This window comes from Anguilla rostrata, chromosome 7, assembly GCF_018555375.3.
Source record: "Anguilla rostrata isolate EN2019 chromosome 7, ASM1855537v3, whole genome shotgun sequence".
NCBI lineage: Eukaryota > Metazoa > Chordata > Actinopteri > Anguilliformes > Anguillidae > Anguilla > Anguilla rostrata.
This window is the reverse complement of record NC_057939.1, coordinates 13,449,793-13,477,791: the sequence shown is the minus strand read 5'-3', so window position 1 is coordinate 13,477,791 and position 27,999 is coordinate 13,449,793. Positions and strand designations below refer to the sequence as shown.

Sequence of the window (27,999 nt, the reverse complement as noted above, 5' to 3'; positions counted from 1 at the left end):
CCAAAGTGCATCCTAAACACCCGCTGCTTTTTATGCTCCCTATCGCCTCAATGCCTGCCCATGTTTGTGAGTGTTTTGTATTTGGCAGGATTGTTTAGTTGATTCTGATTAGGCAAATGTGATTTCAGTGCTAGTTTTTGTACTTGGCAGGATTGCTGTTTATTTGCTGAACAGGTTACCCTACAGGGTTGGAGTCCTGATCTGTGGTCACTTCTGGCACTACGATCTTTACTTCACTCTAGTGTGTCTTTCTGCACCTCTGCACCTCGAACTGATGCACTTGTTGTACGTCGCTCTGGATAAGAGCGTCTGCTAAATGCCTGTAATGTAAGGTAATGTAATGAGTGGCCCTTACGTAAGTGACACTATAATTAAGTGTAACTCGAAACAGAGGGGGAATGTTTAGAGGGTGAATTGGAACCGGGGGATTGTGTTCACAGCGCCACTCCAACTGAGCTGGCTGTGGGGTCTGATTTTCCTACTTCTTCTTTGGTCTCTGGGGAGCCTGCGTCCTCCGGGGGGCGCTGCTGAGGCGTGGGCCCGGCTGAGGGGCAGAAGGGCAGGTATCTGACCCAGGAGGAAGAGGAGAAGCGAGCGCTGAGGCCGAAGGGCAGGTCGTACACCTCGCCGCTCTCCACGGTCTCGCCCGCGTCCTCGTTGTGCGCCTCCTTCCACGCCACAATGCCTCGCTCGCTTTTAGAGCCTGGGCGATCCCGCAAGAACAACAGAGAGACAGAAAAAGTATGAGCGATAGAAAAAGAGGAGGAAAGATAGTGAGTGCGAGAGCAAAGGAAGGATGGAGGAAGAAGGGATTTAAAAGGCAGTACCTCATATTTGGAGAGATTACAAGTTAAAGTACTATATACTCTGGCATCCCCTCGACTGTTCACACACACTGAGAATAACGCCCCAGAGGAAAGTAACTGCCTCTCGCACATGTCTTAAAGAAAGTGACACAATTTTCATGAGGATATATTTCATTACCTTTGTCATTTGCTTCTTGAGCCATATTAATCCGGGAAAATATGACAGAATCCCCTGACACATGCCACAATCAATGAGACACATCACAGAAACAGGCCAGTCATTCCCATCACACATCACCCATGGATTTATAGCTAATCTATCATATTAGTAGAGGCATATTGCCCTTCAGTAGATGATAGGGATAGACTGTGGCACTGCCAGGGATCTTGGTATGAAAGTATGTCCATGATTCTTTAAAATGTCCACCTGTTTTTATTTAATCTGTTTTATTTTATTTCATCACCTGTAACTGTTAAAGCTCACCTGGGATGGTGTTGTCAAGGATGAACCCAAAGAATCCCCCCACAAACATACTGGTGGTCAGAAGCACCAGAAGAACCTGGTCCAACTCAATCACACCTGCCACAGAGAAACACACTCAGAGATACACACAGATACTGTACATCTGTACCGCATTATCATCTGCAGTCTATAGCAGTTGCTGTCTTATATCATCAAATCAACTGCACCTAGGTAATCAATGTTTTCTACATGACCCAGTGTCCATAAACTCTTGGTAATAAAGTTCTGTGTAACTGCTAAATTCTATGCAGTACTCATCCTGGTGCTACCTGTTGCTATGGCTCCTGGGTGCTTGATGATCCAGTTAGGTATGACCAGCCCGGAGAACATGGAAAACCCAAAAATGAAGATGTTCCGCGAAGAATTCATGTCTGAATACTGGAGGAAGGATATCATGAGAGAGGGGCAGCCCCATGCAAATATGGGATTTGCATATATCCACATTAATGGAAAGTAGAAAAACATAACGTTAAGGGAGCTTCTTTAGGCACATATAGCACAAGTGAGGTTGACATCCTCACACTGAATATAATTAGTTATGCCATGAGACACAGTGAAGGGAGTCAGAGAGATGACCTTGGCTTGAATATTCAATTACAAAAGGGCTTATCTATGGTATAGTTATACAGATGAGATTAAATTATATGTCAATAATACAAAGAAGCATTCAAGTGTGTGTGCGCAACTGTGTGTGTGTGTATGTGTTTGTTTGTTTGTGCTAGTGTTTTACAAATGAAGGAAAAGGGCCTTATAACATTGACAGATGAGAACGAGACAAGCTGAATGGCAGTTCAAACCACCTTAAAAAACCATTTGCCTACATTTAAAACAATAAAACCTTAATTTGCTGCACGTTGAACAAAGTTAAAAAGTAATGAAAACTGTAGCAATGACCAATGTAATGTATGAGCATACCTGCAGGTTTGACACTCCTGCGGCAGAAATGACTCCAAACATGACAAGCAGCATTCCTCCGATGACAGGCGTGGGTATGGTGGTAAAAATGGCTCCTACTTTCCCGAAGATTCCCATGATAACCATCAGAAAGCCACTGGCCACAATCACCATACGACTCCCCACCTGCGCCGAGATACCAAGATCACTCAAAGGTCACCGGCTTTCACGGTGAAATTAATAATGGCACTGTGATTTTACGCTTGCCCTGACCTTACACGTACACACGGAGTAAAAGATCTTATCGTAAAAACAGCATCTTGTAAAATATTGGTACTTTCTCGACCGCGCTGCTCAGTCGAATGCTGCTCGCATCTTGGAATAGGATTAATGCTGTCCATGGAACATTAAACAACATTAATGCAAACAACAGCGATAGTAGTGTCAGTAATGAGTAAACATTTTAATGGGCTCTGGCCAAAGTACAAGCCCCACTAATAAGGAAACAGCATGCAGGAAAAAACTAAGACAAACTATCGCGCCAATATTTAGAGTCTCATGTATGGTACGTAAATACCCAAATCTGCTTGGGTACTAGCAGCCACAGTCTTCAACATGTGACAGACCTCAGATGAAAACAAACTTCACAGAAGTAATGATGTCAGCACCCATACTGTAGCAGCCAGCTCTTCCCCTCCCGCCTCACCCGCGTGATGCCCAGCGCTCCCACGTTCTCGCTGTAGGACGTGGTGCCGTTCCCCGTGCCCCACGCGCCGGCCAGCAGGCAGCCGATCCCCTCCATCCCCACCCCGCGGTTGATGGCGTGCTTGGGCGGAGGCGGGGCCCCCGACAGCCGGGCGCAGGCGTGGTAGTCGCCCACGGACTCCACCATGGAGGACACCACCCCTGCCATGATCCCAAACACCCCGGCCAAGCTCACAGTTGGAAGGCCCCACTGACCTTGAAATGGAAAGTAAGTAAATGACTTAAATTCATTTGTGTAATTAATATAGTTGGGTGTGTCTTCCATATATTGGCATATTTCTATATCTGTAATGATAATGGTATCAATCATTGACAGCTACTAAAACTTCTATTTGAGTGGCGTTGCGAGAACCTTTAAGGCTGTAGTATAGGAAGAACATCATTAAGGGATATTTATACAATCAGTGACTGACTCAGTGGATATCCTGGGCAATCAACATGTGTACCTGGGTAAGGGAAGCGGAACCAGGGGGCCTGGCCCAAGACATCCCCCTTCAGGTCTGTTCGGGCCATGTGGCCATACTGTTCAGGGTCAGATGGCAGGACATCATAGATGGTCAGAAGGTAGCAGATGAGCCAGGAGAGTGTGATGCCAAGAAGCACCTGCATGAAAGACACACACATGCACACACATAATGTATACACAGTCATTTTCACATACACAAGCACATACACATAAATAATCACATAAAATACACACGCAAATGTACGCACACACACTCTCGCACACATGCACACACACACGTACAAAGTCTGTGTGTAAGTTTACAAATGCACCCAGTCTATCAATACCAGAAAGTCCATCAATATGAGAATAAAACACAGCATATTTCTTTTGAAATCATTCCAGTAAAATATAGCTTTTCTTGGGCAGGTAAGACTAATGCATGCATGCAGTTTTTCGTTGAGTTCCATTTAATGGTCTGTGGCATTTCTTTCCAGATGTTCGTCTTCAGTTTATATAGAGGTGCGCTGTTAACAAAGCCACATGTTTTCCACTTCACTTACGGGAAGAATTTGAAATATGTACATCCTGGAGGTGTGGAACCTCTTGGCCTTGCTGTAGGAGGGGAAGGGCACGGCGATGTGACGGAGGTACTGGGAGAACGCCACGATCAGCGCTGTCGTCCTGGTAACGGGGAAACAGACATGCAGATGACACTGCTCACAGCCTCACATTTCCTCACAATTTATGCATTGATTATGGACTTGGGTTATCATGGTTGCAGACACTGCACCTATGTGAGTTATATAAATTATTATTACAGTACTTAGTTTTTGTTTTCATAAACAACAATTCATTCTTTTCTGTTCATTTTTTGGTTAATACTGAGATGTGTATCAGCTGATTAGGCACATGAGATACTGTACTGTTTTACTATTTTAAGTTTTGCTTCATTTTTTCCCTCTCAGCTGTGGTTTTGGGCTGACATCCACTCTCAGCTCTGCCGAGTGTGGTTTGTTCAACACAAAACCAGAGTTATGGAATGAATTGTCTCCTGTGGACCCAGTTCTGCCTTTGGATATATTCCCTTCCCCTCCATGCCCGTGTCTTAAAGGTCTTACATGGCCGAGATGCCCCAGTGGTTCCCTGCATTAATGCCAGCCGAGTCAAAGAGGGAAAGGCCAATCAGAGAGATGGTGGGGGCGATGGTCAGGGGGCCAATGAACCTCATGAACAGACCAATGAGGCCAGAGAATCCCACCAGAATCTGTAAGCAAGACGCTACCATGATGGACCCCTGGAGCTGCACAGAAAAAATACTTATATTATTATTATTATTATTGTTGTTGTTGTTATTGTTGATGTTGTTGTTATTGTTGTTGTTATTATTCAGTGGTTTCCATAGTGGACAGTGTGGACCTATAAGACGCTGTTGGCTCTGACCTCTCTCATGCGGCTCTGCCACACCTCTATGAAGACGGGAGAAGAGGTGTTAACCAGTGAGGCATTCTGAGTCCAGGCTGGGCACTTCCACTCAGGCATGGACAGCATAGCCATGGAGGGGGCCAGGAAAGTGAATGTCCCCCCCTGAAGGATGGGCAATCTGTGGGGGACAGAAACACTAGCCGTGAACTTTCCTCAAATGCACAGTACACTAACTGAATCTGTCTCACTCTAGAATGCCAGGGTTTGAAATTCAGAAATGCTGTTTCAAAAAGAGCAATGTATTTCTGCATTTTAAGAAGGGGGGGGGGGTGCAATCTTTGCAAACACTCAGTGAAGATGAAAGGGCAGAAGTAATGCACAATACAACATTAACCAGCTCATCCTATGACACAGAAGATAAGATATACACTGTATGATAAAAAAAAGGCCTGATTCATACACTAAAGCTCATATGATATCATTGCCATCATCAAAATTTAAGCTGATCAACTGTCTCTTGTAGGCCTTTCCCCCCTGCCCCCTAGTGGTGTGGGCACCGGAGCCCACAGAATGGGGATACAAAGACCCTCAATTTATTAAAAAATCAACAATCCCTTTAGTACAGTAGTATTTTGTATAGCAGGTGTTTGCTCATCTGAACAATGACAGGTTTACTTTCAAGTCAATCAAATTATGGAAAAAATTAAACAAGACTGTAACCTCTCAAATGAGTCCTCGTTGGTGTCAATGGGCCATTCGCAAGTCATCTACCACTGGGGGGAAGGGGGTTTGAGGGACTAACATCATAACTTACATTGGGATTAACATTGTGACTGAAGAAAACCTGTTTTGTGGTGTACATAACATGTTCAAAAAATTACCCAAAATGTGCAATTAGGAGAGATTTTGGGACTTTCTGGAAAATTTCACTGCACTTAGTTATCTTGGTGCACAGAAATTAAACAGGCATCTTTGATCAGACTACTTCAATGGTGTTATTGGCAGAATATTGTGGCTAAATTTCCAATGGGGAGAATTATTGATTGTGTGACTGGAGCATTTGTGATGACGAAATCGGCAGGAAAAAGAAGGAAAATGCTAAATAACCCGAGTTTGTATGGCTTTACTGTATGGAGGTGTATCTCAATTATTTATGTTTACATGAGAAGTTAATGTTCTTAAGGGCAGAGAGTTTGTGGTAAATTCTGCAGGAGACCCTGATAAGTGCCAAACTCTCAGTGCTGTATAGGGCATGTGCTGCTAAACCATAACACACCTGCCATCCCAGTGCTTTTCTGGTTTATGAACTAAAATGGCTTTTTTTAAGGACCAGCAGTATTTAGACTGTAATCTGCAGGTATTTTCATTATTCAGCTAAACCCTTGAATCTGTGACCTCTTGGTTTTTTTTAGACGGGGACCAAAAGCAGGTCAGTATAGAAACCAACCAAAGTCACTGAGTTGAAGGAATGTTGAATTAAAGTGAGCTGGATCCTGCTCTAATCAGATTGAAATTCCAACCTAATCCTATTATAGATACCAACCAAATCAGGACACTGGAGCACGCCACTGTACCGCACTGCACAGCACACTGTACCGTCACGCTGGAGTCTCTGTGTTATTGCATAGCCTGCATTACTGTATCTGCAACAGTAAGTTATAACAGACATGGCTATATTTACAGCACCGAGCAGAAATTCCACGAGATGCCATCATTTTCTCATTTGAGTTATTGATCCTGTTTTTAGCTTAGTTATGATTACTTTCATGATTATGATGATAAAGACAGGGTTGATGATGATATTGTTGGCATAAGTTACTTGTATCAAAGTTTCAGGTAGCCACACAATAACATTTTTGTGTATTTAGCCTTTAAACTGGTTATTTCCCCCCCAATCAAATAAGCGAGGGGCCTTCTAATTATCCATCCATCATCTATACCTGCCTTTTCCTGGTCAGGGTCAAGAGGTGCTGGAGCCTATCCCAGCTTCCATTGCGTGAGAGAGGTAAGAACACACCCTGGATAGTTTGCCAGTCCATTGCGGGGCGCATAAACAATTCACTCACACCTATGTGGTGGGGCAGTATGCATCGCCCCAGTGCATTCCAGTGGCAGTTATTTTAGTTCCTCATGTTCTGCATTGCAGCTTTAATCTGAAACAGCAGAATGTCCAAGTGACTGCACAGGGAGTTTAGTTTAGAGCGTCTGAGAGCTTTGCAGAAAAAACATGGGTAAAGAGTACCCATGGATTCGCACAGCAATGCACATCTAGCCCACTCTGGCTTGGTGTTTGGCTAAAAAGTATATTTGGTTTATGTAGCAGGTTAATTTGCAGTGATGTATTTGTGCAGGCTAGAGCCAGACAAATAGAGATGTGATGCAGATATGGACACAAAGACAGAAAGCACAGGACTTATATCTCCAGCTCAGATCCTCTTCCTAATTCCTACTGTGTCCCAAAAAAACTCATCTTAAAACACAGCGACTTTTTCCATGCAGGCCCCCAAACTATGGAATACTCTGCCTGAGTTAATTCAGTTTGTGCTGTTTCCCCAAACTGAAACAATTTTATTGTATATTTCCTCATTTTTACGAGTCCATAGTTATTTACGTTGTATCTTTGCTTTTGCTAACAGACATACTTTTAAATGTTTAATTACGCAATGGTACACATTGTTTGCGCATTGTTTAATTACTTTTATTATTTTACTGTCTTATTGCGATATTGTGAAGCACTCTGAGCCTGACACTTGACATGCACTCTACAAAGGAAGTCAACATCATAAACTTTATGCAACAACTCAATTCACACTGTCTAGGCCTACTTTAAACAGGCTGAAAAGATAATACAGGGTGTCATGTGTAGCCTACTATCTTTAAGGGTCTGAACCTTTCCCTTTCAGATGACAGGCATATCGATGTGTGGCTACGATATATACAGCAGGCATTCAAACCAACAAATCCAAACGAATGAGCGCTGATTCACTGCAATTCGATGCAGCTTGACAAATTTAGCTTCCATTTAGTGCAGTTCATATGTGATAGCGTTTTAACAAGTGTTGCCTATTGTCAGTACAAATTCTTTATTCTAGATAATGCGATCAAAGTCAAAATTTAAATCTTTCAGTTAAATCAGTGTTAAAAAGCATTGTAAAAAATACGGTTTTTGCAAACCGTGGATTAAAAGTTGTTTGGTGCCTTGAATATGCTACCTTTCCGACGTCTTCATGTAGCAGGTACAATAACTTTTTTCTTCTTTTTTGTTTCGCGCACATGATCCAGCTGGTTGTCTGTTTTCCTAGTTAACTACTGCCATAGACTGTACTACTAGTAGCAAAACGTTGAAACAAAACGAAAGTGTAAAAAAAATATATTTTAAAAACTCACACAAGGAAATTATATTCAACTCACATGCAGTCAACGAAATTTGCTAAAATGGCTGCGTATAAAGCTGAAGTGGTATATTGTTATTCATTGTATTGCTAGTCAGCTAGCAAGCTTCAAAGTGGTTAGAATTAGCAACGTTGCCACATTGTCGAACAGTGTCACGTTCAAATTGGTTAGCTGAGCTTGTGGCAACTTGTTTTTTGCGGCCATTTTACGTAGTGGCAGTAAACTCATCATGTTATTGTACCAGAGCTAGTCGCACAATGTAGCCAGCTAGTTTATATACACATATTTTTCCATTAAATCCTAACATTTCCCAAGTCAAACAGAATCTTGTTGTTGTAGGAGCTGTTAGAAATAGTTGGCATTAAATAAAAAGTGGTGTTTACATGCTCTGGATCCCTCTTAATTGTTTGGGGAATTCTAATGGTGTTATTCAGTATGAGGAATAACGGTATTTACCTCAAGAATAACACCCTGTTTCCCTCTAAATTTGGGCCGGTTTGGAATAAATGCATACGCTAGGATTGGTGTATCGGTTCAAACCAGTAAACAGTTACACCACAAACTATGGCTATGTGAATAATGAAACCCTGTAACCTACATAAGTGCAGTCTCTATCTCCGTTTTTTGCACCCATATACCAGCAGGCTGTGTTTTTTGGCTGGACCACAAGCGAGACCAGCCCTACAACTGCGTATGTCTGTGACTGACTGGGTGAGTGATGGTTACACCATTGGTCGGCCGAGTTATGAAGTCACACCATTGGTCGGCCGGATCACGTGTGTTAGGTCCAGCCATATACTAGGCTGTTAAATCTGTATTTGGTTTATGTGCAAACAAAAAGAAATAGTGCTCTGCAATGGACTGCAAAAAGTCCTGGGCTTCCATGTTATTCTTCCTCTCACTGTTATAATGTACTATGCTACACTACTGTAAGTCACACTGGATAGGAACATAAAATGGTATGAAATTTGGGATGGCAGGTATGCCATCCCACCAAGTTATGGCTTACTCGGGCAGCATGACACATACCTACATAGCACCAAGAATTCGGCGCTTTTCAGGGTTCCCCACAAAAATAACCACAATGACCACAGACTCTCAGGGGCATTATTGAAAAGTGAAAATGTGCTTTTTATCAGATCAACCTTTACACTTCCGGCTTGCAAACTAAGGGTCACTCATTAACAATGTTCAAGAATGACTTGTGTTATTTCCCAATAAAAAGTGGCTTCTATACTAGGTGTGAAGATAACGACCTGTAACAGACCTGGCCAATCTTGTGAAATAGGCTAATCATTTCCTTTGGCCAAATGCTGTTCCTTAGCCTGTCTGTTGTCAAGGTAATCTACAATAAAGTGTTGGTAATCCCTGCTGTGCGGCAATAAAATAATTTTATACTACAAATAATTTGGTGGATATAATGACTGCCGTACTAGTGGCACTAATAACTGGCACCTGGGAGTCAATCGATCCCTTACATGCAAGGCCATGAAATTTCTAGGTAATGGTATTAGCCAGCCTCCTGGCTGTTTCAGCTTTCTCTTAGTAACAGGCCTAGTCTGCACTTACTACCGCACGCTCACAATGAAGTATGCTAGCAAACGTTGCATGCTCCTTTTAATATATTGCCTGGGGTATTAACTTGTAATATATAAACTTTGAAATGGCAAAAGCTATGACAAAGCTTGTGCAGTATTAACCCAGAACCGATGATTAACCCAGACAGATGATTACTGTGCTGTTGTAAGCATTAGGTCTGACTGTCTAGTTTAGGGAGTCCGTGATAGCATTGCTTTAAATTAGCTACGCTCTTAGCACGGAGAATGTTAGCATATTGATTACTCCTTTTGAACAGACTAGCTACAGAACTGGGGACTCATCTGGGCATTTTCTAGGGCTGGACAGCACTTCAAACAAACTGCTGCTTTCCTCCTCACGCTGAGCATTCCCTTGTCCGTTAAAATGAACTGCATAATGGATGCGTAAGTGTATCCGAGGTCCAACAAATCAGATAATTCACGCAATGTGCGATGCAAACGTATGCAAAAGTCCGAGGGTTAAACCTTTCGACGACCCACCTGACCCCGAAGGTGACTTGTAGCAGGGTGCAGATCCCCGAGACGAAGAAGATGGTGCTGATCAGATGGCTCTGGGTCAGGCCATCGTGCTGTAGACACAAGCCCTGGGACAGGATGAGGGGGATAGCCAGTATCCCACCAAACGCTGTGAGACAGTGCTGAGGAAGAGGAGAAAGAGGAAGAGGAGGAGTAGAAGACGGAGAAGGACAGGCGAGGAGGTATTACGATACAGTACACCTGTGCTGTATAATCAGTGTCCGCTAGGGTCCCTTAGTTCACATAGATTGAGAAATTTATCATCATGAATAAGCCGGCCTGAAACGTTTCCATTAAAATGTGCACAGTTTAAATAAATAAAATCAGCAGTCAGTCCTCTCCTGTACTTTTATGTACATTATGCATGTTGAGACGGGTGTGGTGGGGTAGGGGGAGGGAACCTACCTGAATGCCTAGGATAATGCACAGGTACCAGGGCGGCACATCTGTAACACAATAGACCAGTTTTCTCCTGCGGTCTGTCTCTGATTGCACCAGCCCTTGTCCACCTTTCCCATCACAGAAATGTTCGACCCCCTCAATCTGTGGGGTGGACAGTATATTCACCCACAATATTGATCTTTCTTTATCACTTGGAAAAAGGTTATAACATTGCAGCATGATCTACTGTAAATTATATTTGGTACTGTAATCAAAGTATATATAAAATATATATAAGACTTGTTAGCATCGTGTATGGTGTAATTCTGATCCTGGGCAGGCCAGGTGCTCAGAATCCAGTGTGCAAATACATTTGGTGACATTGTGCAGCATTAGTTGCATTTGTTGCCGGTTCTAGAAAATGTACTTTACAAGCCAAAATGCATTGTGAGCATACAAACTTCCTCAAAATAGATGTCAATCTTTCCTTATTTGTAAACAGTGCCAGCACATGCTAGAGGAGAACTCTCAGACAAAACTCACGAGTGTAAACACCGATTTCCTCACAATCAGCTTAATCGAATCTGAGGCTGAAGAAGTGACGTATTTCGCTCCTGTCATGTGATCTGAGCCACATCTGTCCTCATCCGAACAATGGACACCAGTCCAGAGAGACTTACTACAAGACATGGAGACCATCTCTTTTCCTGGGCGGTCAAGAGTTTTCATCAAACCACCAGCATATTGTTTTCCTTCAAACAATAATATTCAAGAAAGGGGTCTAGCCAATTCAAGAGGTTATGTACAGTAACTGTGATAAACACAAAAGTGTTCCCTAAATCACTCACTTTCACCCAGTGGTGACATCACAGTACCTATTTGTGTCCCCTCTGCTGACCTTTAGAAAGTACTCTTTCATCAGTAGAGCATGTGGCTGGATTTTAACTAGAGGCATATAGCAACTGTTTTGGAGATAACCAGCTCACATGTACAGGAATTGTTCACCCCGTAGTTTAGATGCGGATTATGTAAAGAATGCATATGTAACCACATTTAGTTTGGCTCACTTGAAGCCAATTTCAGGGTAATTAGTCAAACTCTATAAAACATGAGGACAGGAAAAAATGTATATTTAAATCGGAGCTATTAAGTGTCCTTCTGAGTTTACATCTCTGAGGAAATGCTTTGATATACGCTCAGTGAACTCGTGGACAAGTTAGTTTCATTATCGGTCAATGATTGCAACTTCATAAAAATGTCTGTACGGTCAGGAAATTCCGTATCAGTTTCATAGTAAAGACATGGGTTAATAAAATTTATATTTATGGTTCTGTGTGCACGCTAGGCATTACCAGGACACTCAGTTAATCTTGGTGTGTCTTATCCAGTTTCAAGAACAGCAATAAACAATAGCAATAATGGAAAATTTATGTAACCTCTCATCTGACGGTGTCAAAGCACTAGGCAGAGGGACACTCATCTCAGCCTATAAATAATATATTTCAGTACTTAATATTGGAATTAAATATTTGAAACATTAATGAAACCCAACAAAACAAGTATAAAATGTCCATGTCCATACTACTTATCACTGAAAAGTACAACTTACCATCAGTTGTGTGTGCTAGCATTCAAAGAAACCCGAAGAAAACTATTCAGCTGTATTTTAGCGCAAGCAAGTGTAGGCATCTGAAATCACCCAACAACTAAACCGTACTCATCCCTAACAAGATCATTTAAAAGCTGTACTCTTCATTAACAACCCCACAGGAAGAGAGGACGAAGCTTATCATACCAATAACGGCGGTGACTCCCCCACATGGGTCAGTACTCACTGAAAATGCATAGTTGTCCAGGCCATTGCTTTTCTTCTCTGGAGCCATGGATCAAGTGTGCGCACAGAGGTGCCGCCAGGAGACTTCAGCTGGCGTTTGAAGCGAGACTCGCAGGGAGAGAGGAGGGGAGATAAAGTGCGAGAAAGAAAGAGGGAGAGAGGGAGAGGGGAAGAGCACAGAGGGACACGAGACTGCAGCGGTTATTGTGAACGAATGAGTCTTATCAGCTGCTCATGTGAGCCAAATTACTGTGGAGCTGTGGGCAGCTGACCACTGGCTGGCGCTGGTGGGACCACAGACACTCTCTGCAGCTCCACAAAGTCAAAGGGAGAAGGCTTATCTCAGGAGGCAAGACGAGGGGTCATTTACATAGAGCAAACACCAGAAATGCACCTTTGGCAATGGAATTGTCTCGGTAGTATAATTCCTTTCTGTGTGGAATAGAAATATGGGAATGGATGTGTTCCATATGGATGATTAATGTGTCAAGCAAATTAGCCATTTTCAAGTGTATGTGTCCATGTTTTAAAGCATTGTTCCTGACCTATTGTACTTTACCAGGTAGCATCAAATAAATTGCAATTTCCTCTCATCAAGTGATTAAGAAATATTCTGGCAATATACTACACAATACTTATCTTTATTTTGGTCATAGGAACATAGGTGGAAATGCACAAAGACGCTACTGTGTAATGTGCTCATTCAAATTAAATGTCAGTCTGGTTCATGAGAAAATGCGTTTTCTTCCTGTAAGATAATTACTTCTATTCTGTGGATAATATAATGTACAACATTAAATTCATTTGATAAAGTATCAAATGATCAAGTAATCAGAACATTAGGTGCACTAATATAATGTGGTTTTGAATTAGTATACTATAGATCAGACAGCTGTATATAGCAAGCATAACTAGCAGAACTAGAGGCTGTTGGTTCAATTTATAGATCCCAGATTACTTTCTAAATAGCCAAGAAATGGACTAGGCTGTCGGGCCTGTTCCTCAGAGTTCCTTTATTTTTAATATACATATTCCTTACCTTAGATTAAAACTAAAGCTGTAAATATACAGTAAATTTCTGGCTACTAGCTGCAAAGTCCTCAGGTGCAGTAACTGCAGTGGTTTAGTTGGCAGATTGTTTGTGATATTTACAATTACATTTCTCGACATCAATTTGTTAATAGAAATTTATCCTTGTTTTAACATTTAACAATAACTGAATTCATCATTCTCTTTCCCAATCTTGGAGGTGCTCAAACTGCATGAAGGCCATGTCAAATCAGTCCAGATAAGCTCCGGTTCACCCTGGAGGACCCGGAGAGATTTCGATCACTTGTTCCCTATTGATGGACGCAGCGAATGCACTAGGCCCACCCTCACTGGCAAGTTAAATCTCCTTCAAAGTCATATGCATTTGTTTTTTAACACTGACGTAAGAGAAAAAGAGGATGAATAACTCAATAATGACAGAAATAATGATATTTGTACCAAAAAGAACACTGATACGAGCCCTCTCTGTGCTGGAGATGAAGTTATGAGCTGATCAGTCAAATTAAAGCTCATCATTCGGCACAATGATTTTTCTTGGACTCAAAGTAAGATCTTTTTTACTACCCTGTGCCACACAGGTTATGTCCATATTGACTTCACATCGTTTCCAAATTAGCCATATTAATATAAGGTGTAGCTTACTGTAACTAGCAAGTTACTATTAGCTGAACACAGTATGGTCAGAAGGTCAGCACTATGGTCCGGGCTGGTTGCTTCAGTACATTAGCCGGCAGAAGGGATCTGGCATGAAGGACAGCAGGACATTAATGTCACGTGCAGACCTGAATCTCTGTCATGAGGTTTCTCCTGGATGTAGGCCATGTGCATGAGTTCTTATGTCACTCTGTCTCCCCAGACGTCTGCTTCGCTTTTCCTGTTGCACACAGAATAGTGCAGTACAGCACATTTCAGAATAGTGCAGTACAGCACATTTCAGAATAGTGTGGTACAGCTTTTTTCTCGAGCCTCCATGCAACGCTCTACAAGCGTACGAACATGCCCATGCTATTGTCATTAAATGTGGGAAATGTAATTCAGAAGCCAGAAATGATGCAGGCTATCATGGGCGGATGACATAAAAAATTTACATAAGAGAATCTTCCAAAAGATAATGAAGTTCTAGTGTAATACTGGGATGGCAGGTATGTCATTGTTACAGCTTGGCAGGGCATCCTCCACGCCCCATACCTATACACCACTGAGTTTCGTACAAAAATAACCACAATGACCACAGACTCTCAGCCATTAAGAACATTAACTTCTGTACCTTCTGACTCATGTAATCACACAAAATTAAGATACAACTTCTCACATCCACACAATAAGGCCCCAAACATGAGTTATTTTGCACTTTTCTCCTTATTTTTTCCGCCAATTTCGATATCACAAATGCTCGAGTCCCACAATTGATAATTTTCCCAATTGGACATTTAGCATTTATCTTCTGCCAATGATAACATCAGATCAAAGTAGTCGGATCAAAAGAGCCAATTGCAGGATACTTGGATACACAGGTAAAATATATATAAGAAAGTGCACTGGTAGACTAACTTCTTTCAAATAAAACTTCTTCTCCTATACTGTATACGGTTGCATTCTTGAAGGCAATAGAAAATTAGGCTGTCAAGTATTTTGCAGTAGTTTAGAAGATTGTAGGAAAGAAGATAACCTTTTGAAATTGTTTTTATTTTATAATTTCCAGGGAGATTGCTTGTATTTTCGAATAAAATTTCTGCTTAAGTTACCATTTACAGTGGAAGCCAAAACAACTACTGACATCTCAAAAAACCTTCCTAGAGGTTCTGCAGATAAGTAGTTTTTTAGTATATTTCATTGTGTCCTCAATTCTATTGGTATCAGTCCAGATGAGATTCATTTGAAGGGCTTTCAATGTCAAAGGCACACAGTCTGGGCATGTGGCTGTGTTGCTGCAAGGAATGTGGGGCTTCAAGGACTCCATTAGGGAAGGGAATGAGAGGCAGTCAACCACTTACTTTTTACCAAAATCGAATCAAAAGACTTATTCTTAACACAGTACAAACCATGATTCGTGGCTTCAGATAGCTCCTCCCATGGTTGGGTTAATGATGCCTCGCTCTACCATCATGACTCACCATCACTTTGATCAATACTTTCTTTTCTGTCACGTTCATGGGCAGAATATTGGTGTTCACTATGACTCATGTGGCTTCTCGGCAATAGCAGAGACCTCATCTTGTGACAAAGTGCTGTCTTTGGTAGCTCGTTCTGGAACACAGAGGCACCAAAGCCAGGAAACCTGGATCACTTTTGGATAGTATGTCACTTATTTCCTGAACAGTTTCTTTGGTCATTTATCCAAGTACACAGGTACACTGATGAGAAGGGAGATGCGTCAGCAGTCCACATGCCCCCACCCTCATACCCCCTCTGTCCCTTTCTGCTGTTCAGCTGAGGTATTTCTGAACATATTTAATGACTCTTTGCCACAGGTTACAAGAGTCACTGTTAAGGAGAGGGGTGGTTAAGGATTACCCTGCTGATGTAGAGAATCAAATGTGCAGGTCTTTAATAAAAGAGGCCACAGTACAGAAATATCCTCTGATTATAACTAATTGCAGACCACAGTTTTTCATACTCTGATATATAAGCTGTTTGAAAGGTCTGAATATGTTTATAGATATCAGTCAATTATATTATTTGGCAAAATATATAACTTTTAAGTTCACATTTTCATTTTCAATTTTGCTCATTTTTTCAGTCGTATCTGTAGGCCTGCCCCATCTCTGCACTGTGGTTAGTCAGTTCTAGAGAGTGCACACCAGCATGCTCTAAGTCCATGTGCTATGTACGATGTGCAGATCTGAGGTGTCCACTTTAGCACAAGAATTTCAGTTTTAATGAGTGACTAGCATCTCACATAGAAGCAATATTCCCTCTTACGCTTTGTCCATTTGTATATAACCTCACAGGATTTTTAGCCACGGTAGCCTCTGGCGGGATTCCATTCCTGACCCTGGGGCATTGCAATACATCAAGGATTACTGATATAATGTACCTCCCAGGAAGCCAAACCTTGGCCCACAGTTGTGCACACAGGAATGCACCTCTGTGTCCTTAATGAGCAACATCAGCTGGGCTGTGCACTCAGGGAAGTTATAATCTTCTCAGTATTTGAGTTCTATTTTTGGACCGCATTTATTCTTTGTGTCAGAACACAAAAGACTCTCTGTTTTAGAATGTCATTGCTCGCATGCACATAAAACTAATGTGCGGCATGCAGAGGGGATAAACAGGGAAGCTAAACTCAGCTTCAAAAATACCTGAACAAATGTCAGCATTCGTATTCAAGGCTAATGTGTTTACTTCCAAAGTCTAAAATTTAACATATGTTTTTACCTTTCCGTGGTGGAAGTGGCCTATTGCAATGATGTCCCTCGTTCCTTAGAGGGACATTACTCACACGCGGAGTCAGCTACAGATCCTAGTAATGATATTTTGATATTTGTCCACTAGATGGCACAAAAGCTTATGATAATAATCCGTAAGCCTTTGTGCCAAAAGGTCAGTGCCTGTTCAAATATTGTTTCAATGTTTAAAATGTTCAGTTTGTTTAAATTATTATTATTATTATTATTATTATTATTATTATTATTATTATTATTATAAACCTCCTTTTCTTGTACATAGGTTGTGAGTGCAGGCTCCTGGACATGAAAGACAGCACTCCAGTTGTAAACTGGTAAAGTTCCAGAAACCATTAGTATACTTGTATAAATAGTCATACTTTTTGTGAACAAACTTGATGATGTCTTCTGTATTTTATTTTGTTTTTTGTCATCAGATATGCTGTACAAATAAAGGTCCCCCGCAACAATATCTCTCCTCAATTATTTCAGACTTCCAGGCAGGCTTATGAAGCATGTATTGTGTATTGTTCAATTTTCCATTCAGCATTTATCTTCTAAAGATACCTCTTCATGCCATCACCACACCTTTCTGCTGCTGTATTACCACATCTTTGCCACTAGATGGAAACAGAGTTTATATAAAAGTCAATTTTAGCGTCCAGTCCTGTAGTTTTCCTTTCATTTACCACAAGGGGACACTGTACACCACATCTTTGAACCAGTCACATGCAAAAAGGCTCTACCTGTATTACAGGGAGCGTTCGTTATAGAAGTTGGTTCTGAGGGCCCCTATGTGTGCTGGTTTTCATTGTGGCCAGTCGCTCATTCAATTCAGGATGTTGGGAAAAAATGTTTCCCTGGAATATATTAACACAATACTGGTTTGGCTCGTTGCATTCACTTTGCCTTTATTTCTGCATTACTTCCGTTTCTGCATGTTTAATTTCAGTGATTTGATGTCCATATTTTCAACAGTTGGGACCCTGCTGATTTCATCATTTGTTCTAGAATTCAATTAATTAAAAATATAGTAATTTCTTTCTAAGATTACTTTTTTCTCAGTACATTTTATATATAAATATTCTTCAGTTTTTTTACTTTATCCTGATAATTTACTTATCAAAGAAGACATTGTTTGATTATGAATGAGAAGGCATTTTATACAGTTTCTCACATGGTAATATATGGAAAATATATGTAGCTGTCTCTCCATGTGTTGCTTGCATGTAAGATGCCCTTTCCTCTGTTTATCCCCATCCTGGTAAAAACATAGCATAGCAAAAAAACGTATCATGTGTTACGTATATGTAAACAATATGAGCTAAGATAAAATATGAATTGAAGAGAGGCAGATACTGTAACAAAGCATACGTGTCAGAGTATGACAGCAGCACATAGAGGACTGTGACCATTAGCAGAGAAAGGCACAGAAAGCAGGTTCAGCGCTAAATGTGAACCTTATTTATTGGCACTTTGGTTACACAGTAAACTTACTCCTCCTCTAAATGATCATAAGATACTGGGCCGGTGCTATCTGGCGGTCAATGAAGAGAGCTGCAGATAGGTACCCTCAGTCTGAGGTCTGCATTTTACATTCTGAAGGAGAAACAGGGAGAGAACGAGAGGGGGAGATAGAAAGAGACAGTGAGAGAGAAATAAAAAATAAAGAAAGAGAAAGAAAGAAAGAACAAAACAGACAGAAAGAACAGAGAGAAAACAAATGGATCCAGTTTGAATCACAAACACAAAAGAGAAATATTCCCCAAAGAAATAGCAGAAAGAGAGAAGTAAAAGAAGAAAAATAAGAGTTGTGAATCGTTACAGGCTTTACCATTCACACCTTAGTGCCGTCATTTACCTAAAAGCCTGTGGACTACAAGCTAACAGCAAAAGAGACAAGTCTGAGTGCAAGAGGCAGAGGAAAGGATAATGCCACTGCTGCAGGGATCCAGCAGGCTGCAGCCTCTTCCCTTGCTCAACGGGGGTTCTCAGAACCAGAACCAGAACCAGAACCAGAACCCTGCCGGGACAGGGACCTCAGCCTTCCCTAAAACCCTATCCCACTCCATCGAGCAGATCCTGAGGAAGCCATCCTGTCTGGGAGCAGACGTGAGAAGAAAGACAGAAGCAGCCCCTGTTTCTGAAGGGGCAGGTGGATGCAAAGCCAGAAAATGTCCAGGTACCATATCAATAATTTTTTAAAGATGAAAATGTGTCATACATTACATACAATGCCCTCCAAAATTATTAACACAATTGATTAAAAAAAATAAGCAAAAAAGTTGTATTAAATAAAAATCATAAAATAAATTATGATAAAACCTTTTTAAAGAATAATAAAATTTTTCATATTTGTTGTTCCAAAAATATATGTGGAAAACGTATTGGCACCTCAGTTTTCAGTTCTTTGTATGCCTTTGAAGGAGAACACAACTGAATCATAATCTGTTGAGTTTTTTTGGTTTGGTGTATTGCTCCTATACAAAATCTTTCAAGATCCCTTTGTCTGCGGACTGCCCTCTTCAATTAAAACCAAAATTTTCAAATTTTCTGGAGACTGAGATCACAATTGTAAAACCACAGTTTTGTGGTCAATTTACCACGGTTGATAAGGATCATCATCTTTAAGAAAGATCCATTTACTGAAAAGTTTCGTAATAAATAAACGGGAATAAAAATACAACCAAGATTTAACATTCAACAGACGATTCATAATAAACTGAACGCTAATGTCAAAAGCAGCGTTTTCAACTGACTTTTAACATTAGTCTTTTAAAAACTGCTGGTGCCTCTCTGATTTGCCAATGCAGGCTTTTGCAACAGTCTAGGAGCATGAAAGGAAAAGGAAGCTGATCAATGATCTAATTTAGTTAATGCCATTTTGTCATGACTGGAATCTGATTTTCCACTGCTAGATTTAATTTTTAGGCTTTGCAGATGAGCTTACATAACATTTCTGATTACAAAGAGATGTGTCATTTTTGCAAAATGATTTTTCCCAAGGAAAGGTGTGTGAAAGCACAGAAAATCTGAATAAATGAATAGAACTATGTTTTTTAAAGTTCTGAATTACTTTTTAATCTTCCTTGCTTTTTAAGAAGTTGAATATAAATTGTGTGTAATATTTTTACATATCATTCATTTATCTTTTAATCTTTTAAAAAATCTTTTAATTACTTACCAGCTATGTTGGCAGAATTCTTGCTAATCATTATTTTGGTTTTGCATTAGTTCCTTCTAAGTGTATCCATTCATCTTTGATAAGCAGTTTCTAAATAAATAATAAATAAAATGGGTTGATATCTGTAATAATACAGTGCTGTGAAAAGTATTTGCCTCCCTTCTTGATTTCCACTATTATTGCATATTTGTTACGCTGAATGGTTTGTCAAATATTTTGCCAAAATGTAGAATTAGAACAAAAACAGTTTTAAAATTATTATTTCATTTATTTAATGAAAAACCTTATCAGTCATCCATATCACCCATGTGAAAATATAATTGTCAATCAACCAATACACCAAATTTAATTGATAATTAGATTCAGCTGATTGAACACTGTCAGGTTTGAATGTAGCCAGGGCTCTGTTGAATATAAACCTCACTCATATTGAACCTTCTCATCAGAGTGTAATAGTCACCACAAAGTTTCTACAAGTTCACTATATCACGATCAAAGAAAGTTCCAGAAGAAATGAAAAGAAAAGTTGTTGAAATATATCTGGATATGGATGTGTGATAATTATTTTCCTTGAATAAATGAAACAATCATTTAAACTATCTGTTTTTTGTTTACTTAGGTTCCCTTTGTCTAACATTACATGTTGTCTAAATATCTGGAACCATTCAGTTTGACTGATATGCAATAATAGAGGAAATCAAGAAGGAGGCAAATTCTGGTACTTATAATGGGATAGCTTTGACTGTATCTTCACACATAGCGAAGCCAGCAGCACAGGACAGAGAGGACGCTCTGTATGAGCTGAGAGTGACAGGCTGGATTGCTGGCCACCTTTCTGACCACAGACAGGGATACCCTGTCCTTTCAGAGCAGGGAGCAGAGCATAAGGATGAAACTCGTCTGAAAGGAGTTCAGGAGGAGGGCGTCAGCTTCCAGGTGGCAAATGGTGAGAGATACAGAATTCATTTTTCTCATTGCCTGTGATCATGATGCTGATGATGATAATGACAATTATGATGATGATGGTGATGACAATGGTGTTTGTGGTGATGATTATGGTGTTGGTGGTGATGATGGTGTTGGTGGTGATGATGATGATAGTGATGATGATGGTGTTGGTGGTGATGATGATGATGATGATGATGATGATAATGATGATGGTGGTGGTGGTGGTGGTGGTGGTGAAGCTGCTAATGATGATGATTGTGGTGGTGATGGTGATGGTGCTGGCGGTGGTGGTGCTGATGATGATGACTATGATGATGATGATGGTGGTGGTGGTGGTGGTGCTGATGATGATAGTGTTGGTGGAGCTGATGCTGATGATGATGGTAGTGGTTGCTAAAAGCAGTGTGTGATGTGTATGCGCACATGCAGCAGAGAGGAGGGGTCGTCGAAGGGTTAGGACCACCTTCACTACGGCACAGCTAGAGGAGCTGGAGAAGGTGTTCCAGGTCACTCACTATCCCGATGTCCAGACCAGGGACCAGCTGGCCTCTCTAACACAACTACCTGAGGGAAAAGTGCAGGTAGAAAACTAAAAGTGTACCTGCCTCACACAGCTACCTGAGAAAAGAGTACATGTACAGTAGTATGCCAGAACTATACTTTCTCTCATAGATACTTTAGGGGAGTGTACAGATAACAAACCCCTCTCACAGCACTTCCTTAGTACAGACTGCAGTTATTACACCGGTTTACACCGCCCTCACTTAAAAACCTGAGGAAAGACTACACATAGTCTACTATTACTGGACACTAACACTGGGGGTAATAATGTGAAAGTATTGAAACACATTGAGCTTGGGGGTTTATAACTGCAATTCAGGAGCTCCCTGTATGGCATGTGGCACTGGATTGAAGGGCCATACATTTAGATACTAGGATACTTTAAATCAGTCCTAAAATTGCAGAGAAAGCCCGAAGGAGCTTCTTAGGGAACACACATCAGATGGCTGGATGTATTTATATTCATGGGAGTAGCTCTGTGTTTTTATGAAATGGCTCATCAGGATCTAAACAGTAAAGGATGGCAGAGAAATTCTGTGACTGGCTGAATGAGATTCCCTTGCTTCTCTTTCAATCTTTCCCCCATTTTGTCATGCTCAGATATGGTTCCAGAATCGCCGAGCAAAATGGCGTAAAATTGAGTCTTTGGGAGATTTTGGGGGGCTGCAAGACCTAACAGTGACAGACCAGGTGTCTGTACTCCAGCATGGGTTTCCTCTTAAGGTGAGTGTGTGTATATGCATTAGTGATTGGAAGTGAGCAACTTGAAGATCATATTGGTTAAGTTTTCAATAAGAGACTTTCTAATTTGATTCATTCATTAGAATTTTCATTGGAGAATTCAAACAACTGATGTATAGCACACAATACTGCTACCCATTCTGAGATTTCTGTAGCCTCACTATGCAGATTTTGTCCTTGTTGCAAAATTTAAATCTGCCCAGGTCATTTTTATTGAATGCAATAATGGGTTAGACAAGATATCAGGAACAGAACAAAATGGAGGGTGCTATCTCTTCTCTTTTTTATCAGTGTGAAAGGATGGTACTTCCGCCTCCCTTGATTGGCCCAAGACAACTCCAGTCCTACCCTCTGCAACACAAACATCGCCTCTGTGGGTTGTCACCTCTGCCAAATGGCTACTTCTCCTGCTACGTACCAAAGGTCCACCCCCACTTGGTATCATACCCACCCTCACAGCCACGCACCCTCTCCTGGCAACCCCCACTGGGAGCCACACTAAGTGACAGTTTCAGCTGACAGGCCTTCACAGAAACCCTTTAAGAACTCACCTATTGATGAACTACTTGGTCTTTCAAATGATTACGTCAGGGGTTGTCCAAGATGCTTAAGAAATTGCATTGTCTACCATTTTGTGCTCTCACCAACACTTTATGGCCTCTAATTTCCTTCTTATTATATGTAGCAAACTTTGCCTTGAGAAATGTTGTTTTTAAAAAGCAACGCCTAGGAATTTTAAGTAGCAGGCTTTCCTAGAACCATTAAATTTTTTTTTCTCAGAACAAAGCACTTGTGCCATGCGTCACTCTCCAGCTTGTATGAAGAACGCCAACAGTGACCGGTATAGAGTGTATGTGACCGTATGCATGTGTGTGTGCATGTGTGTGTGATGGACAGAAAGAGAGAGGGAGAGAATGAGAGCACACATCCTACACATTCCTGAGTTCAGAGTTTTATTAAAATGTAATTACCTGCAAAAAAACTCTGTGAAGATTTATGTCTTTAATTGACAGTATCTTTCCTTGTCGGAGATAAGCAGGGGTGGCTTAGTGGTTAGAGTGGCAATAAATGGGATATTATGTTGAGCTTTCTAATTATTGCTCAATGGGTTTATGGCCCTGTAGAGATATGGTTCCACCTTGTCTTAATTCGGCTGAGGTCGACTGCAGGTCAGCACAGGTTGGCAGTCATGGACTGAGTACCATGAAATTTATTTATTTGGGGGAAAAAACTGCTCTGTTAACTGTAATGGCCAACATAGTTTTGAGTGTGGTGTCCAGGACCAAAAAGTTTCAAGAGAACTAACTTTACTCATCGTAGGTTCAACATTCCTGGTTTTAACATTGAAAACAATGTCAAAAAAAGTGAAAAGATATTTTATAAATAAATATATTCTATAAATTCCCCTCAGCATGAGGTTTGTTGATGGGAAAATTACTGAAAGCCACTGTTAGTTATCAATGGGAGAATAAAACGACTCCTTTGAAGTTCAGGGTTAAATAGAGTACAGCAAAGATTCTACACAACAGGAAGATTCCCAGCTTTCTCCCTCAACTAGACATGCATGTTTTCTCACTCACGTATATCTCCTTGAGGTAATTGCTGGCCAGAGATAACAGTAAGGATAGAGCAGGTGATCATTTTAGGAACTGATTAGCCACTGATTTCTCTTATCAGCTGGTTCTTCACTTTTAATTGAAGAACAAAACGTCCAGACAAGGGTATATTATATAATGACTGGAGAGCTCCAAGAAGAGGTGAAGGCCATAGAAATTCTCTGGAAAAAATGACAGTTGTGCAGGACTGTATACTGTATAATGAATTGGTGACTGTATACTGTATAATTAAAAACGTGATTGTGTTGTGTTTCCTTTGTTATTTTCTGGGAACATGACGTTATCTTATCACAGCACCATATACGCATAGTTAAATGCATATCACTGGAACAACAAGAACATCCTGTAGGTTTGCCCAGAACAGCCTGTAACACAATAGTAAACATTAAAAAACAACAATAATGATATATATTTGTTAATTTCAATGCCTTTTAATTTAATCTATTGATTTGTGCCCTTTTTGGAAAGCATTTGTACACACTGCATAAAAGCACTGTGTAAAATTATAATTATTATTAGTATTTACTGCACAGTGTGTGTTAAGCATGTCTAACATCTGCCGATTGCTGATATGCATACATACATTCATACATACTGTACATACATACTTACAGAATATACATACATAAATGCCTACACTGTACATACATACTTTCCCAAATGAAAGCAGTTATCAAAATAAGTGGAAACTTTTTTTCTTGAGAAATGGGATTTCTGCAAAGATCCTACATCCGGGGTTCACAAGTATTCAGACTTTCTGCAGGTAAATCAGAAGACAAGCACAGCTCCATTGGACAATTGGCTCACTGACATGGCTAGCTCCTAATGAGAAACGTAATTTTCCTTGATTGATAGCAGAGAATAGATGGGGCTAATCAAAAAAGAAAAGAGAACACAATTAAGCCCATAAAATGTGTTTTTTCTTCTTGTCGCAGTCATGTTGTAAGAGACTAAATAAACACCTTGCCTACCTATAAAAACAGTTTTGTGACTCCAAATAATCTGCTGACTCTGATGAAAGTATAATGTAGCATTTTTAGTCTGAGCACTGACAGGTTTTTAGCTTTGAAAATGAGCATCAGGAAATGCGGTCACTTCATTGCAAGCACTTACACAGCAAAAAGTTATGCCCGAGGGTTGTATTGTACCACAGTTAAGAGAGCAACCCGATGTAGCGTAAAGGCATGATTCACGTTCCCGAAAGTAAGAAAGACTTTGCGGTGATGCGTTCTGTTGTTCCCGTTAACAGGTGCATCATCGTCACGCAGTGCCGCTTTGGGCCCTGTCCCAGTGACTTATGCTTCAACTTCTCGCGTTTGTATTTTTTTACAACAGTGGTCTTGCCTTGACTCTAAACTCTTAAACTTTTCACCCCATCCTTATCTCCCTTTACAGCCTCACACTGCTCCCTGTGTAATCAATGCTTATCGGACATGCTCCTGCACCTACATTTTCTAGCTTCGGCACAATGGAACCATCGCCATTATACTGATCAAGAATGAGAGATAAATCATACGATCTGGAGGGGAATATAGCAAACAGTCACGTTTACATTCACATGTATACAAGCACACACTATAACAATTTGTGTTTTCGGTCCTGTGCTGCTATGATAATTATTCTGACAATGCTTAATTTCTGTGTGGATTAGACTGCATTTGAACACGTAGGGTTCTTTTTCACACGCACACACAGACACACACACACACACACACATACACACACGACTCACATCTGTCAAGCGTTATATCTCAACTTTCAAACCGGTGTACATTTACCATAGAATGTACAGACATCATGGATGTATCTAAATGAGTCTAAAATTTAGAGTTTAGAATATGAAATATAATAGTAGTCTATACATACATACATACATACATACATACTGTACATGCAGGAATCCACACACATACATACATACTACATATTACATGTACAACTGCTATGCAATCATTAACTGCAGTTAGTGCAACTTCATAAAGTCATGTTACGAAAAGCCTGCTCAGTTGTATACATACAAATTACACTGACATTAAATAATTCCACCAAACTTCACAGGTGGGGGAAGTGTGTCAACCCAATTCAAGAAAACTGGGCACCAGTCTCCTAAAACATAATCAGAGAGAAAGAGAACAAGAGCTACAGAATTATCCTGAGGAAGTAGGATTCTGATTTGATTAAGATTCAGAGGGATATTTTTACGACACTATCACAAGTGAGCAATTAGTTTAGGATATTATCAAAATATAATTTGGTAGTAGTCGATACAGTGGGTACACTGTCCATGTCATGTCTTTTCTGCTATTCTTTGTAATTTTATTCTTTGTACATTCCTTTTGTGTATTGCATTATGGGAAAATGTGTCTTGTCAGTATGTGTGAGTTTTACAGCTTGTTGTTGTAATAAAGCTTTGAGCAAAATGTTTTGCCCAGAAATGTTTCTGGCTGATCCTTCTTACATTTATTACAACACAGTTTTTGACATTGTTATTTAAAGTGTGTTGTTGAAGGGCCATTGAGTTATTTTATTCACTTAGAATTTAGTATAGTTTTTAATCTCACAAATTTAGCTTCCCAAAATTAAAATCTTAAAAAACTGCATCCCAAAAAAATACAGGTTCCATTTTTTCAAAGTTCAATTTAAAAAGTCAATATATTAATTAAAAATTGAATATATTATATATTAATTTCACAGTTTAATGGATTCTTTTGAACCTTATTTCCTTTCATAGACTTATTTTTGTATTGTTGGCACACCACACAATCACCTTATCAGCATTTGTAGCACCTGCAATCAAATGTTAAATACAGAACAATTTCCATTCATAAATCTGAGAAGTTTTTCTCATCATTAACGAAAATAGTGGCACATCAGTGTAAAGGAGCGCAAAACATAGCTTTATACAAGTTCTCCAGCAGATGGCAATAGTGAGACAGTTAGATCTGCCTCCACAGCCAGGAAAGAAAAAGCTTTTAAACTATTCATGTAATTCTCCTGACTTGGAGCTGAAGCATAATGTGGACATTAAATTGGAAAATAAATATATAGCATATAGTGTCCCCTAATCGACGACTTGGTATCCAAACGTGCAACATGAGAAGTGAACACTGGCCGTCAGTCTGCCTTGTTGCAGGATGAGTTTTTTGTCGTACTGACGAGAGGAGCTGTTTTCTGCTGTGCGGCTGAACGTGAGTCAGAAACTTTTAACTCGATTATGCACCTCTCTTATTGTCTTTTGTGGTGTCATTCTAAATAGTTTAAATCTGCCAGTTAGTTTAAACAGAATGCATGACAATGCCATTGCTTGAAACGAAAACATTGTGGTTCACCTCTAGATGGCAGTGTTGCACATTGGGTAAAGATCATTCTTGCAATTGGAAAGTCGCAAGTCCATTTTTCAGATGGGGCACTGCCAATAACCCTCTAAAGAATACTTATTGTAAGTGATTTATTTATTGATTTATTTATTTTATTTTCGTTTATTTCTTTAATTTTTGGGGACAATGCAATTTATCATTGTTACAAGTTAAAAACAAGAAACAGATGTGCTGTGCTTCTAAGGTTAATAGCCAAGCTTAATTTCCAGCCAACGTCTTCAGTTTGGCTTTTGTATCCTTAAGAAAAAAATATATTGGTAAATAAATAACTTCCCTATAAATGAATCACTTTTACTCTAAAATAGTACCCAAGCAAATTATTGCTAACGATATATAATTGGTGTTTCTGATTGTCTTTTGTGTGTGTACAATACACTTGTTCAGTAATATTGCACAAAGTTTTGACAAGCAGTTACCTAATGGAAGTTGTGATAGTTTACCTAGCTTGGCTCAATTGAATGTATTGTCATTTCACAGTAGGATTGGGTGTTTATTATGAAGTATGAATTCAAACTGTCTTTGTGTCTTTTGAACGGTTTCCAACAAGCAACCAATC

The 27,999-nt window shown here is 40.1% G+C and overlaps 2 protein-coding genes and 1 long non-coding RNA gene across 6 annotated transcripts; 2 read left to right on the top strand and 1 right to left on the bottom strand.

Moving 5' to 3' along the window:
* Positions 1 to 50: 50 nt before the first annotated feature.
* slc23a4 (solute carrier family 23 member 4) lies at positions 51 to 12,857 on the bottom strand. 3 transcript variants are annotated; one of them, XM_064342939.1, is made up of 12 exons: positions 12,582 to 12,857; positions 10,771 to 10,908; positions 10,330 to 10,487; positions 4,877 to 5,036; positions 4,555 to 4,736; positions 3,997 to 4,117; positions 3,435 to 3,591; positions 2,930 to 3,183; positions 2,245 to 2,409; positions 1,599 to 1,707; positions 1,291 to 1,386; positions 51 to 703 (listed from the first exon to the last, which is right to left on the bottom strand). In XM_064342939.1, exons 1-12 carry the CDS (start codon positions 12,627 to 12,629, stop codon positions 435 to 437), a joined length of 1,857 nt encoding a protein of 618 aa, XP_064199009.1. In that variant the 5' UTR covers positions 12,630 to 12,857; the 3' UTR covers positions 51 to 434. The 3 variants fall into 3 exon arrangements, with proteins under 3 accessions (XP_064199009.1, XP_064199011.1, XP_064199010.1); XM_064342941.1 differs by having other exon boundaries at positions 10,771 to 10,811; positions 12,582 to 12,665; XM_064342940.1 differs by lacking the exons at positions 10,330 to 10,487; positions 10,771 to 10,908; positions 12,582 to 12,857 and adding an exon at positions 8,071 to 8,593.
* LOC135259065 (uncharacterized) lies at positions 7,881 to 17,703 on the top strand. The gene is made up of 3 exons (XR_010331180.1): positions 7,881 to 8,094; positions 13,830 to 13,962; positions 17,300 to 17,703. It is a non-coding gene; the product is annotated as an uncharacterized LOC135259065 (long non-coding RNA).
* Positions 17,704 to 18,424: 721 nt separating this feature from the next.
* LOC135259063 (intestine-specific homeobox-like) lies at positions 18,425 to 24,316 on the top strand. Of its 2 annotated transcripts, none has more exons than XM_064342943.1 (5): positions 18,425 to 19,198; positions 20,961 to 21,146; positions 21,578 to 21,729; positions 22,310 to 22,432; positions 22,742 to 24,316. In XM_064342943.1, the coding sequence occupies exons 1-5, from the start codon at positions 18,949 to 18,951 to the stop codon at positions 22,967 to 22,969; spliced, it is 939 nt and encodes a 312-aa protein (XP_064199013.1). In that variant the 5' UTR covers positions 18,425 to 18,948; the 3' UTR covers positions 22,970 to 24,316. The 2 variants fall into 2 exon arrangements, with proteins under 2 accessions (XP_064199013.1, XP_064199014.1); XM_064342944.1 differs by having other exon boundaries at positions 18,426 to 19,198; positions 21,069 to 21,146.
* The last annotated feature ends 3,683 nt before the right edge of the window (positions 24,317 to 27,999 follow it).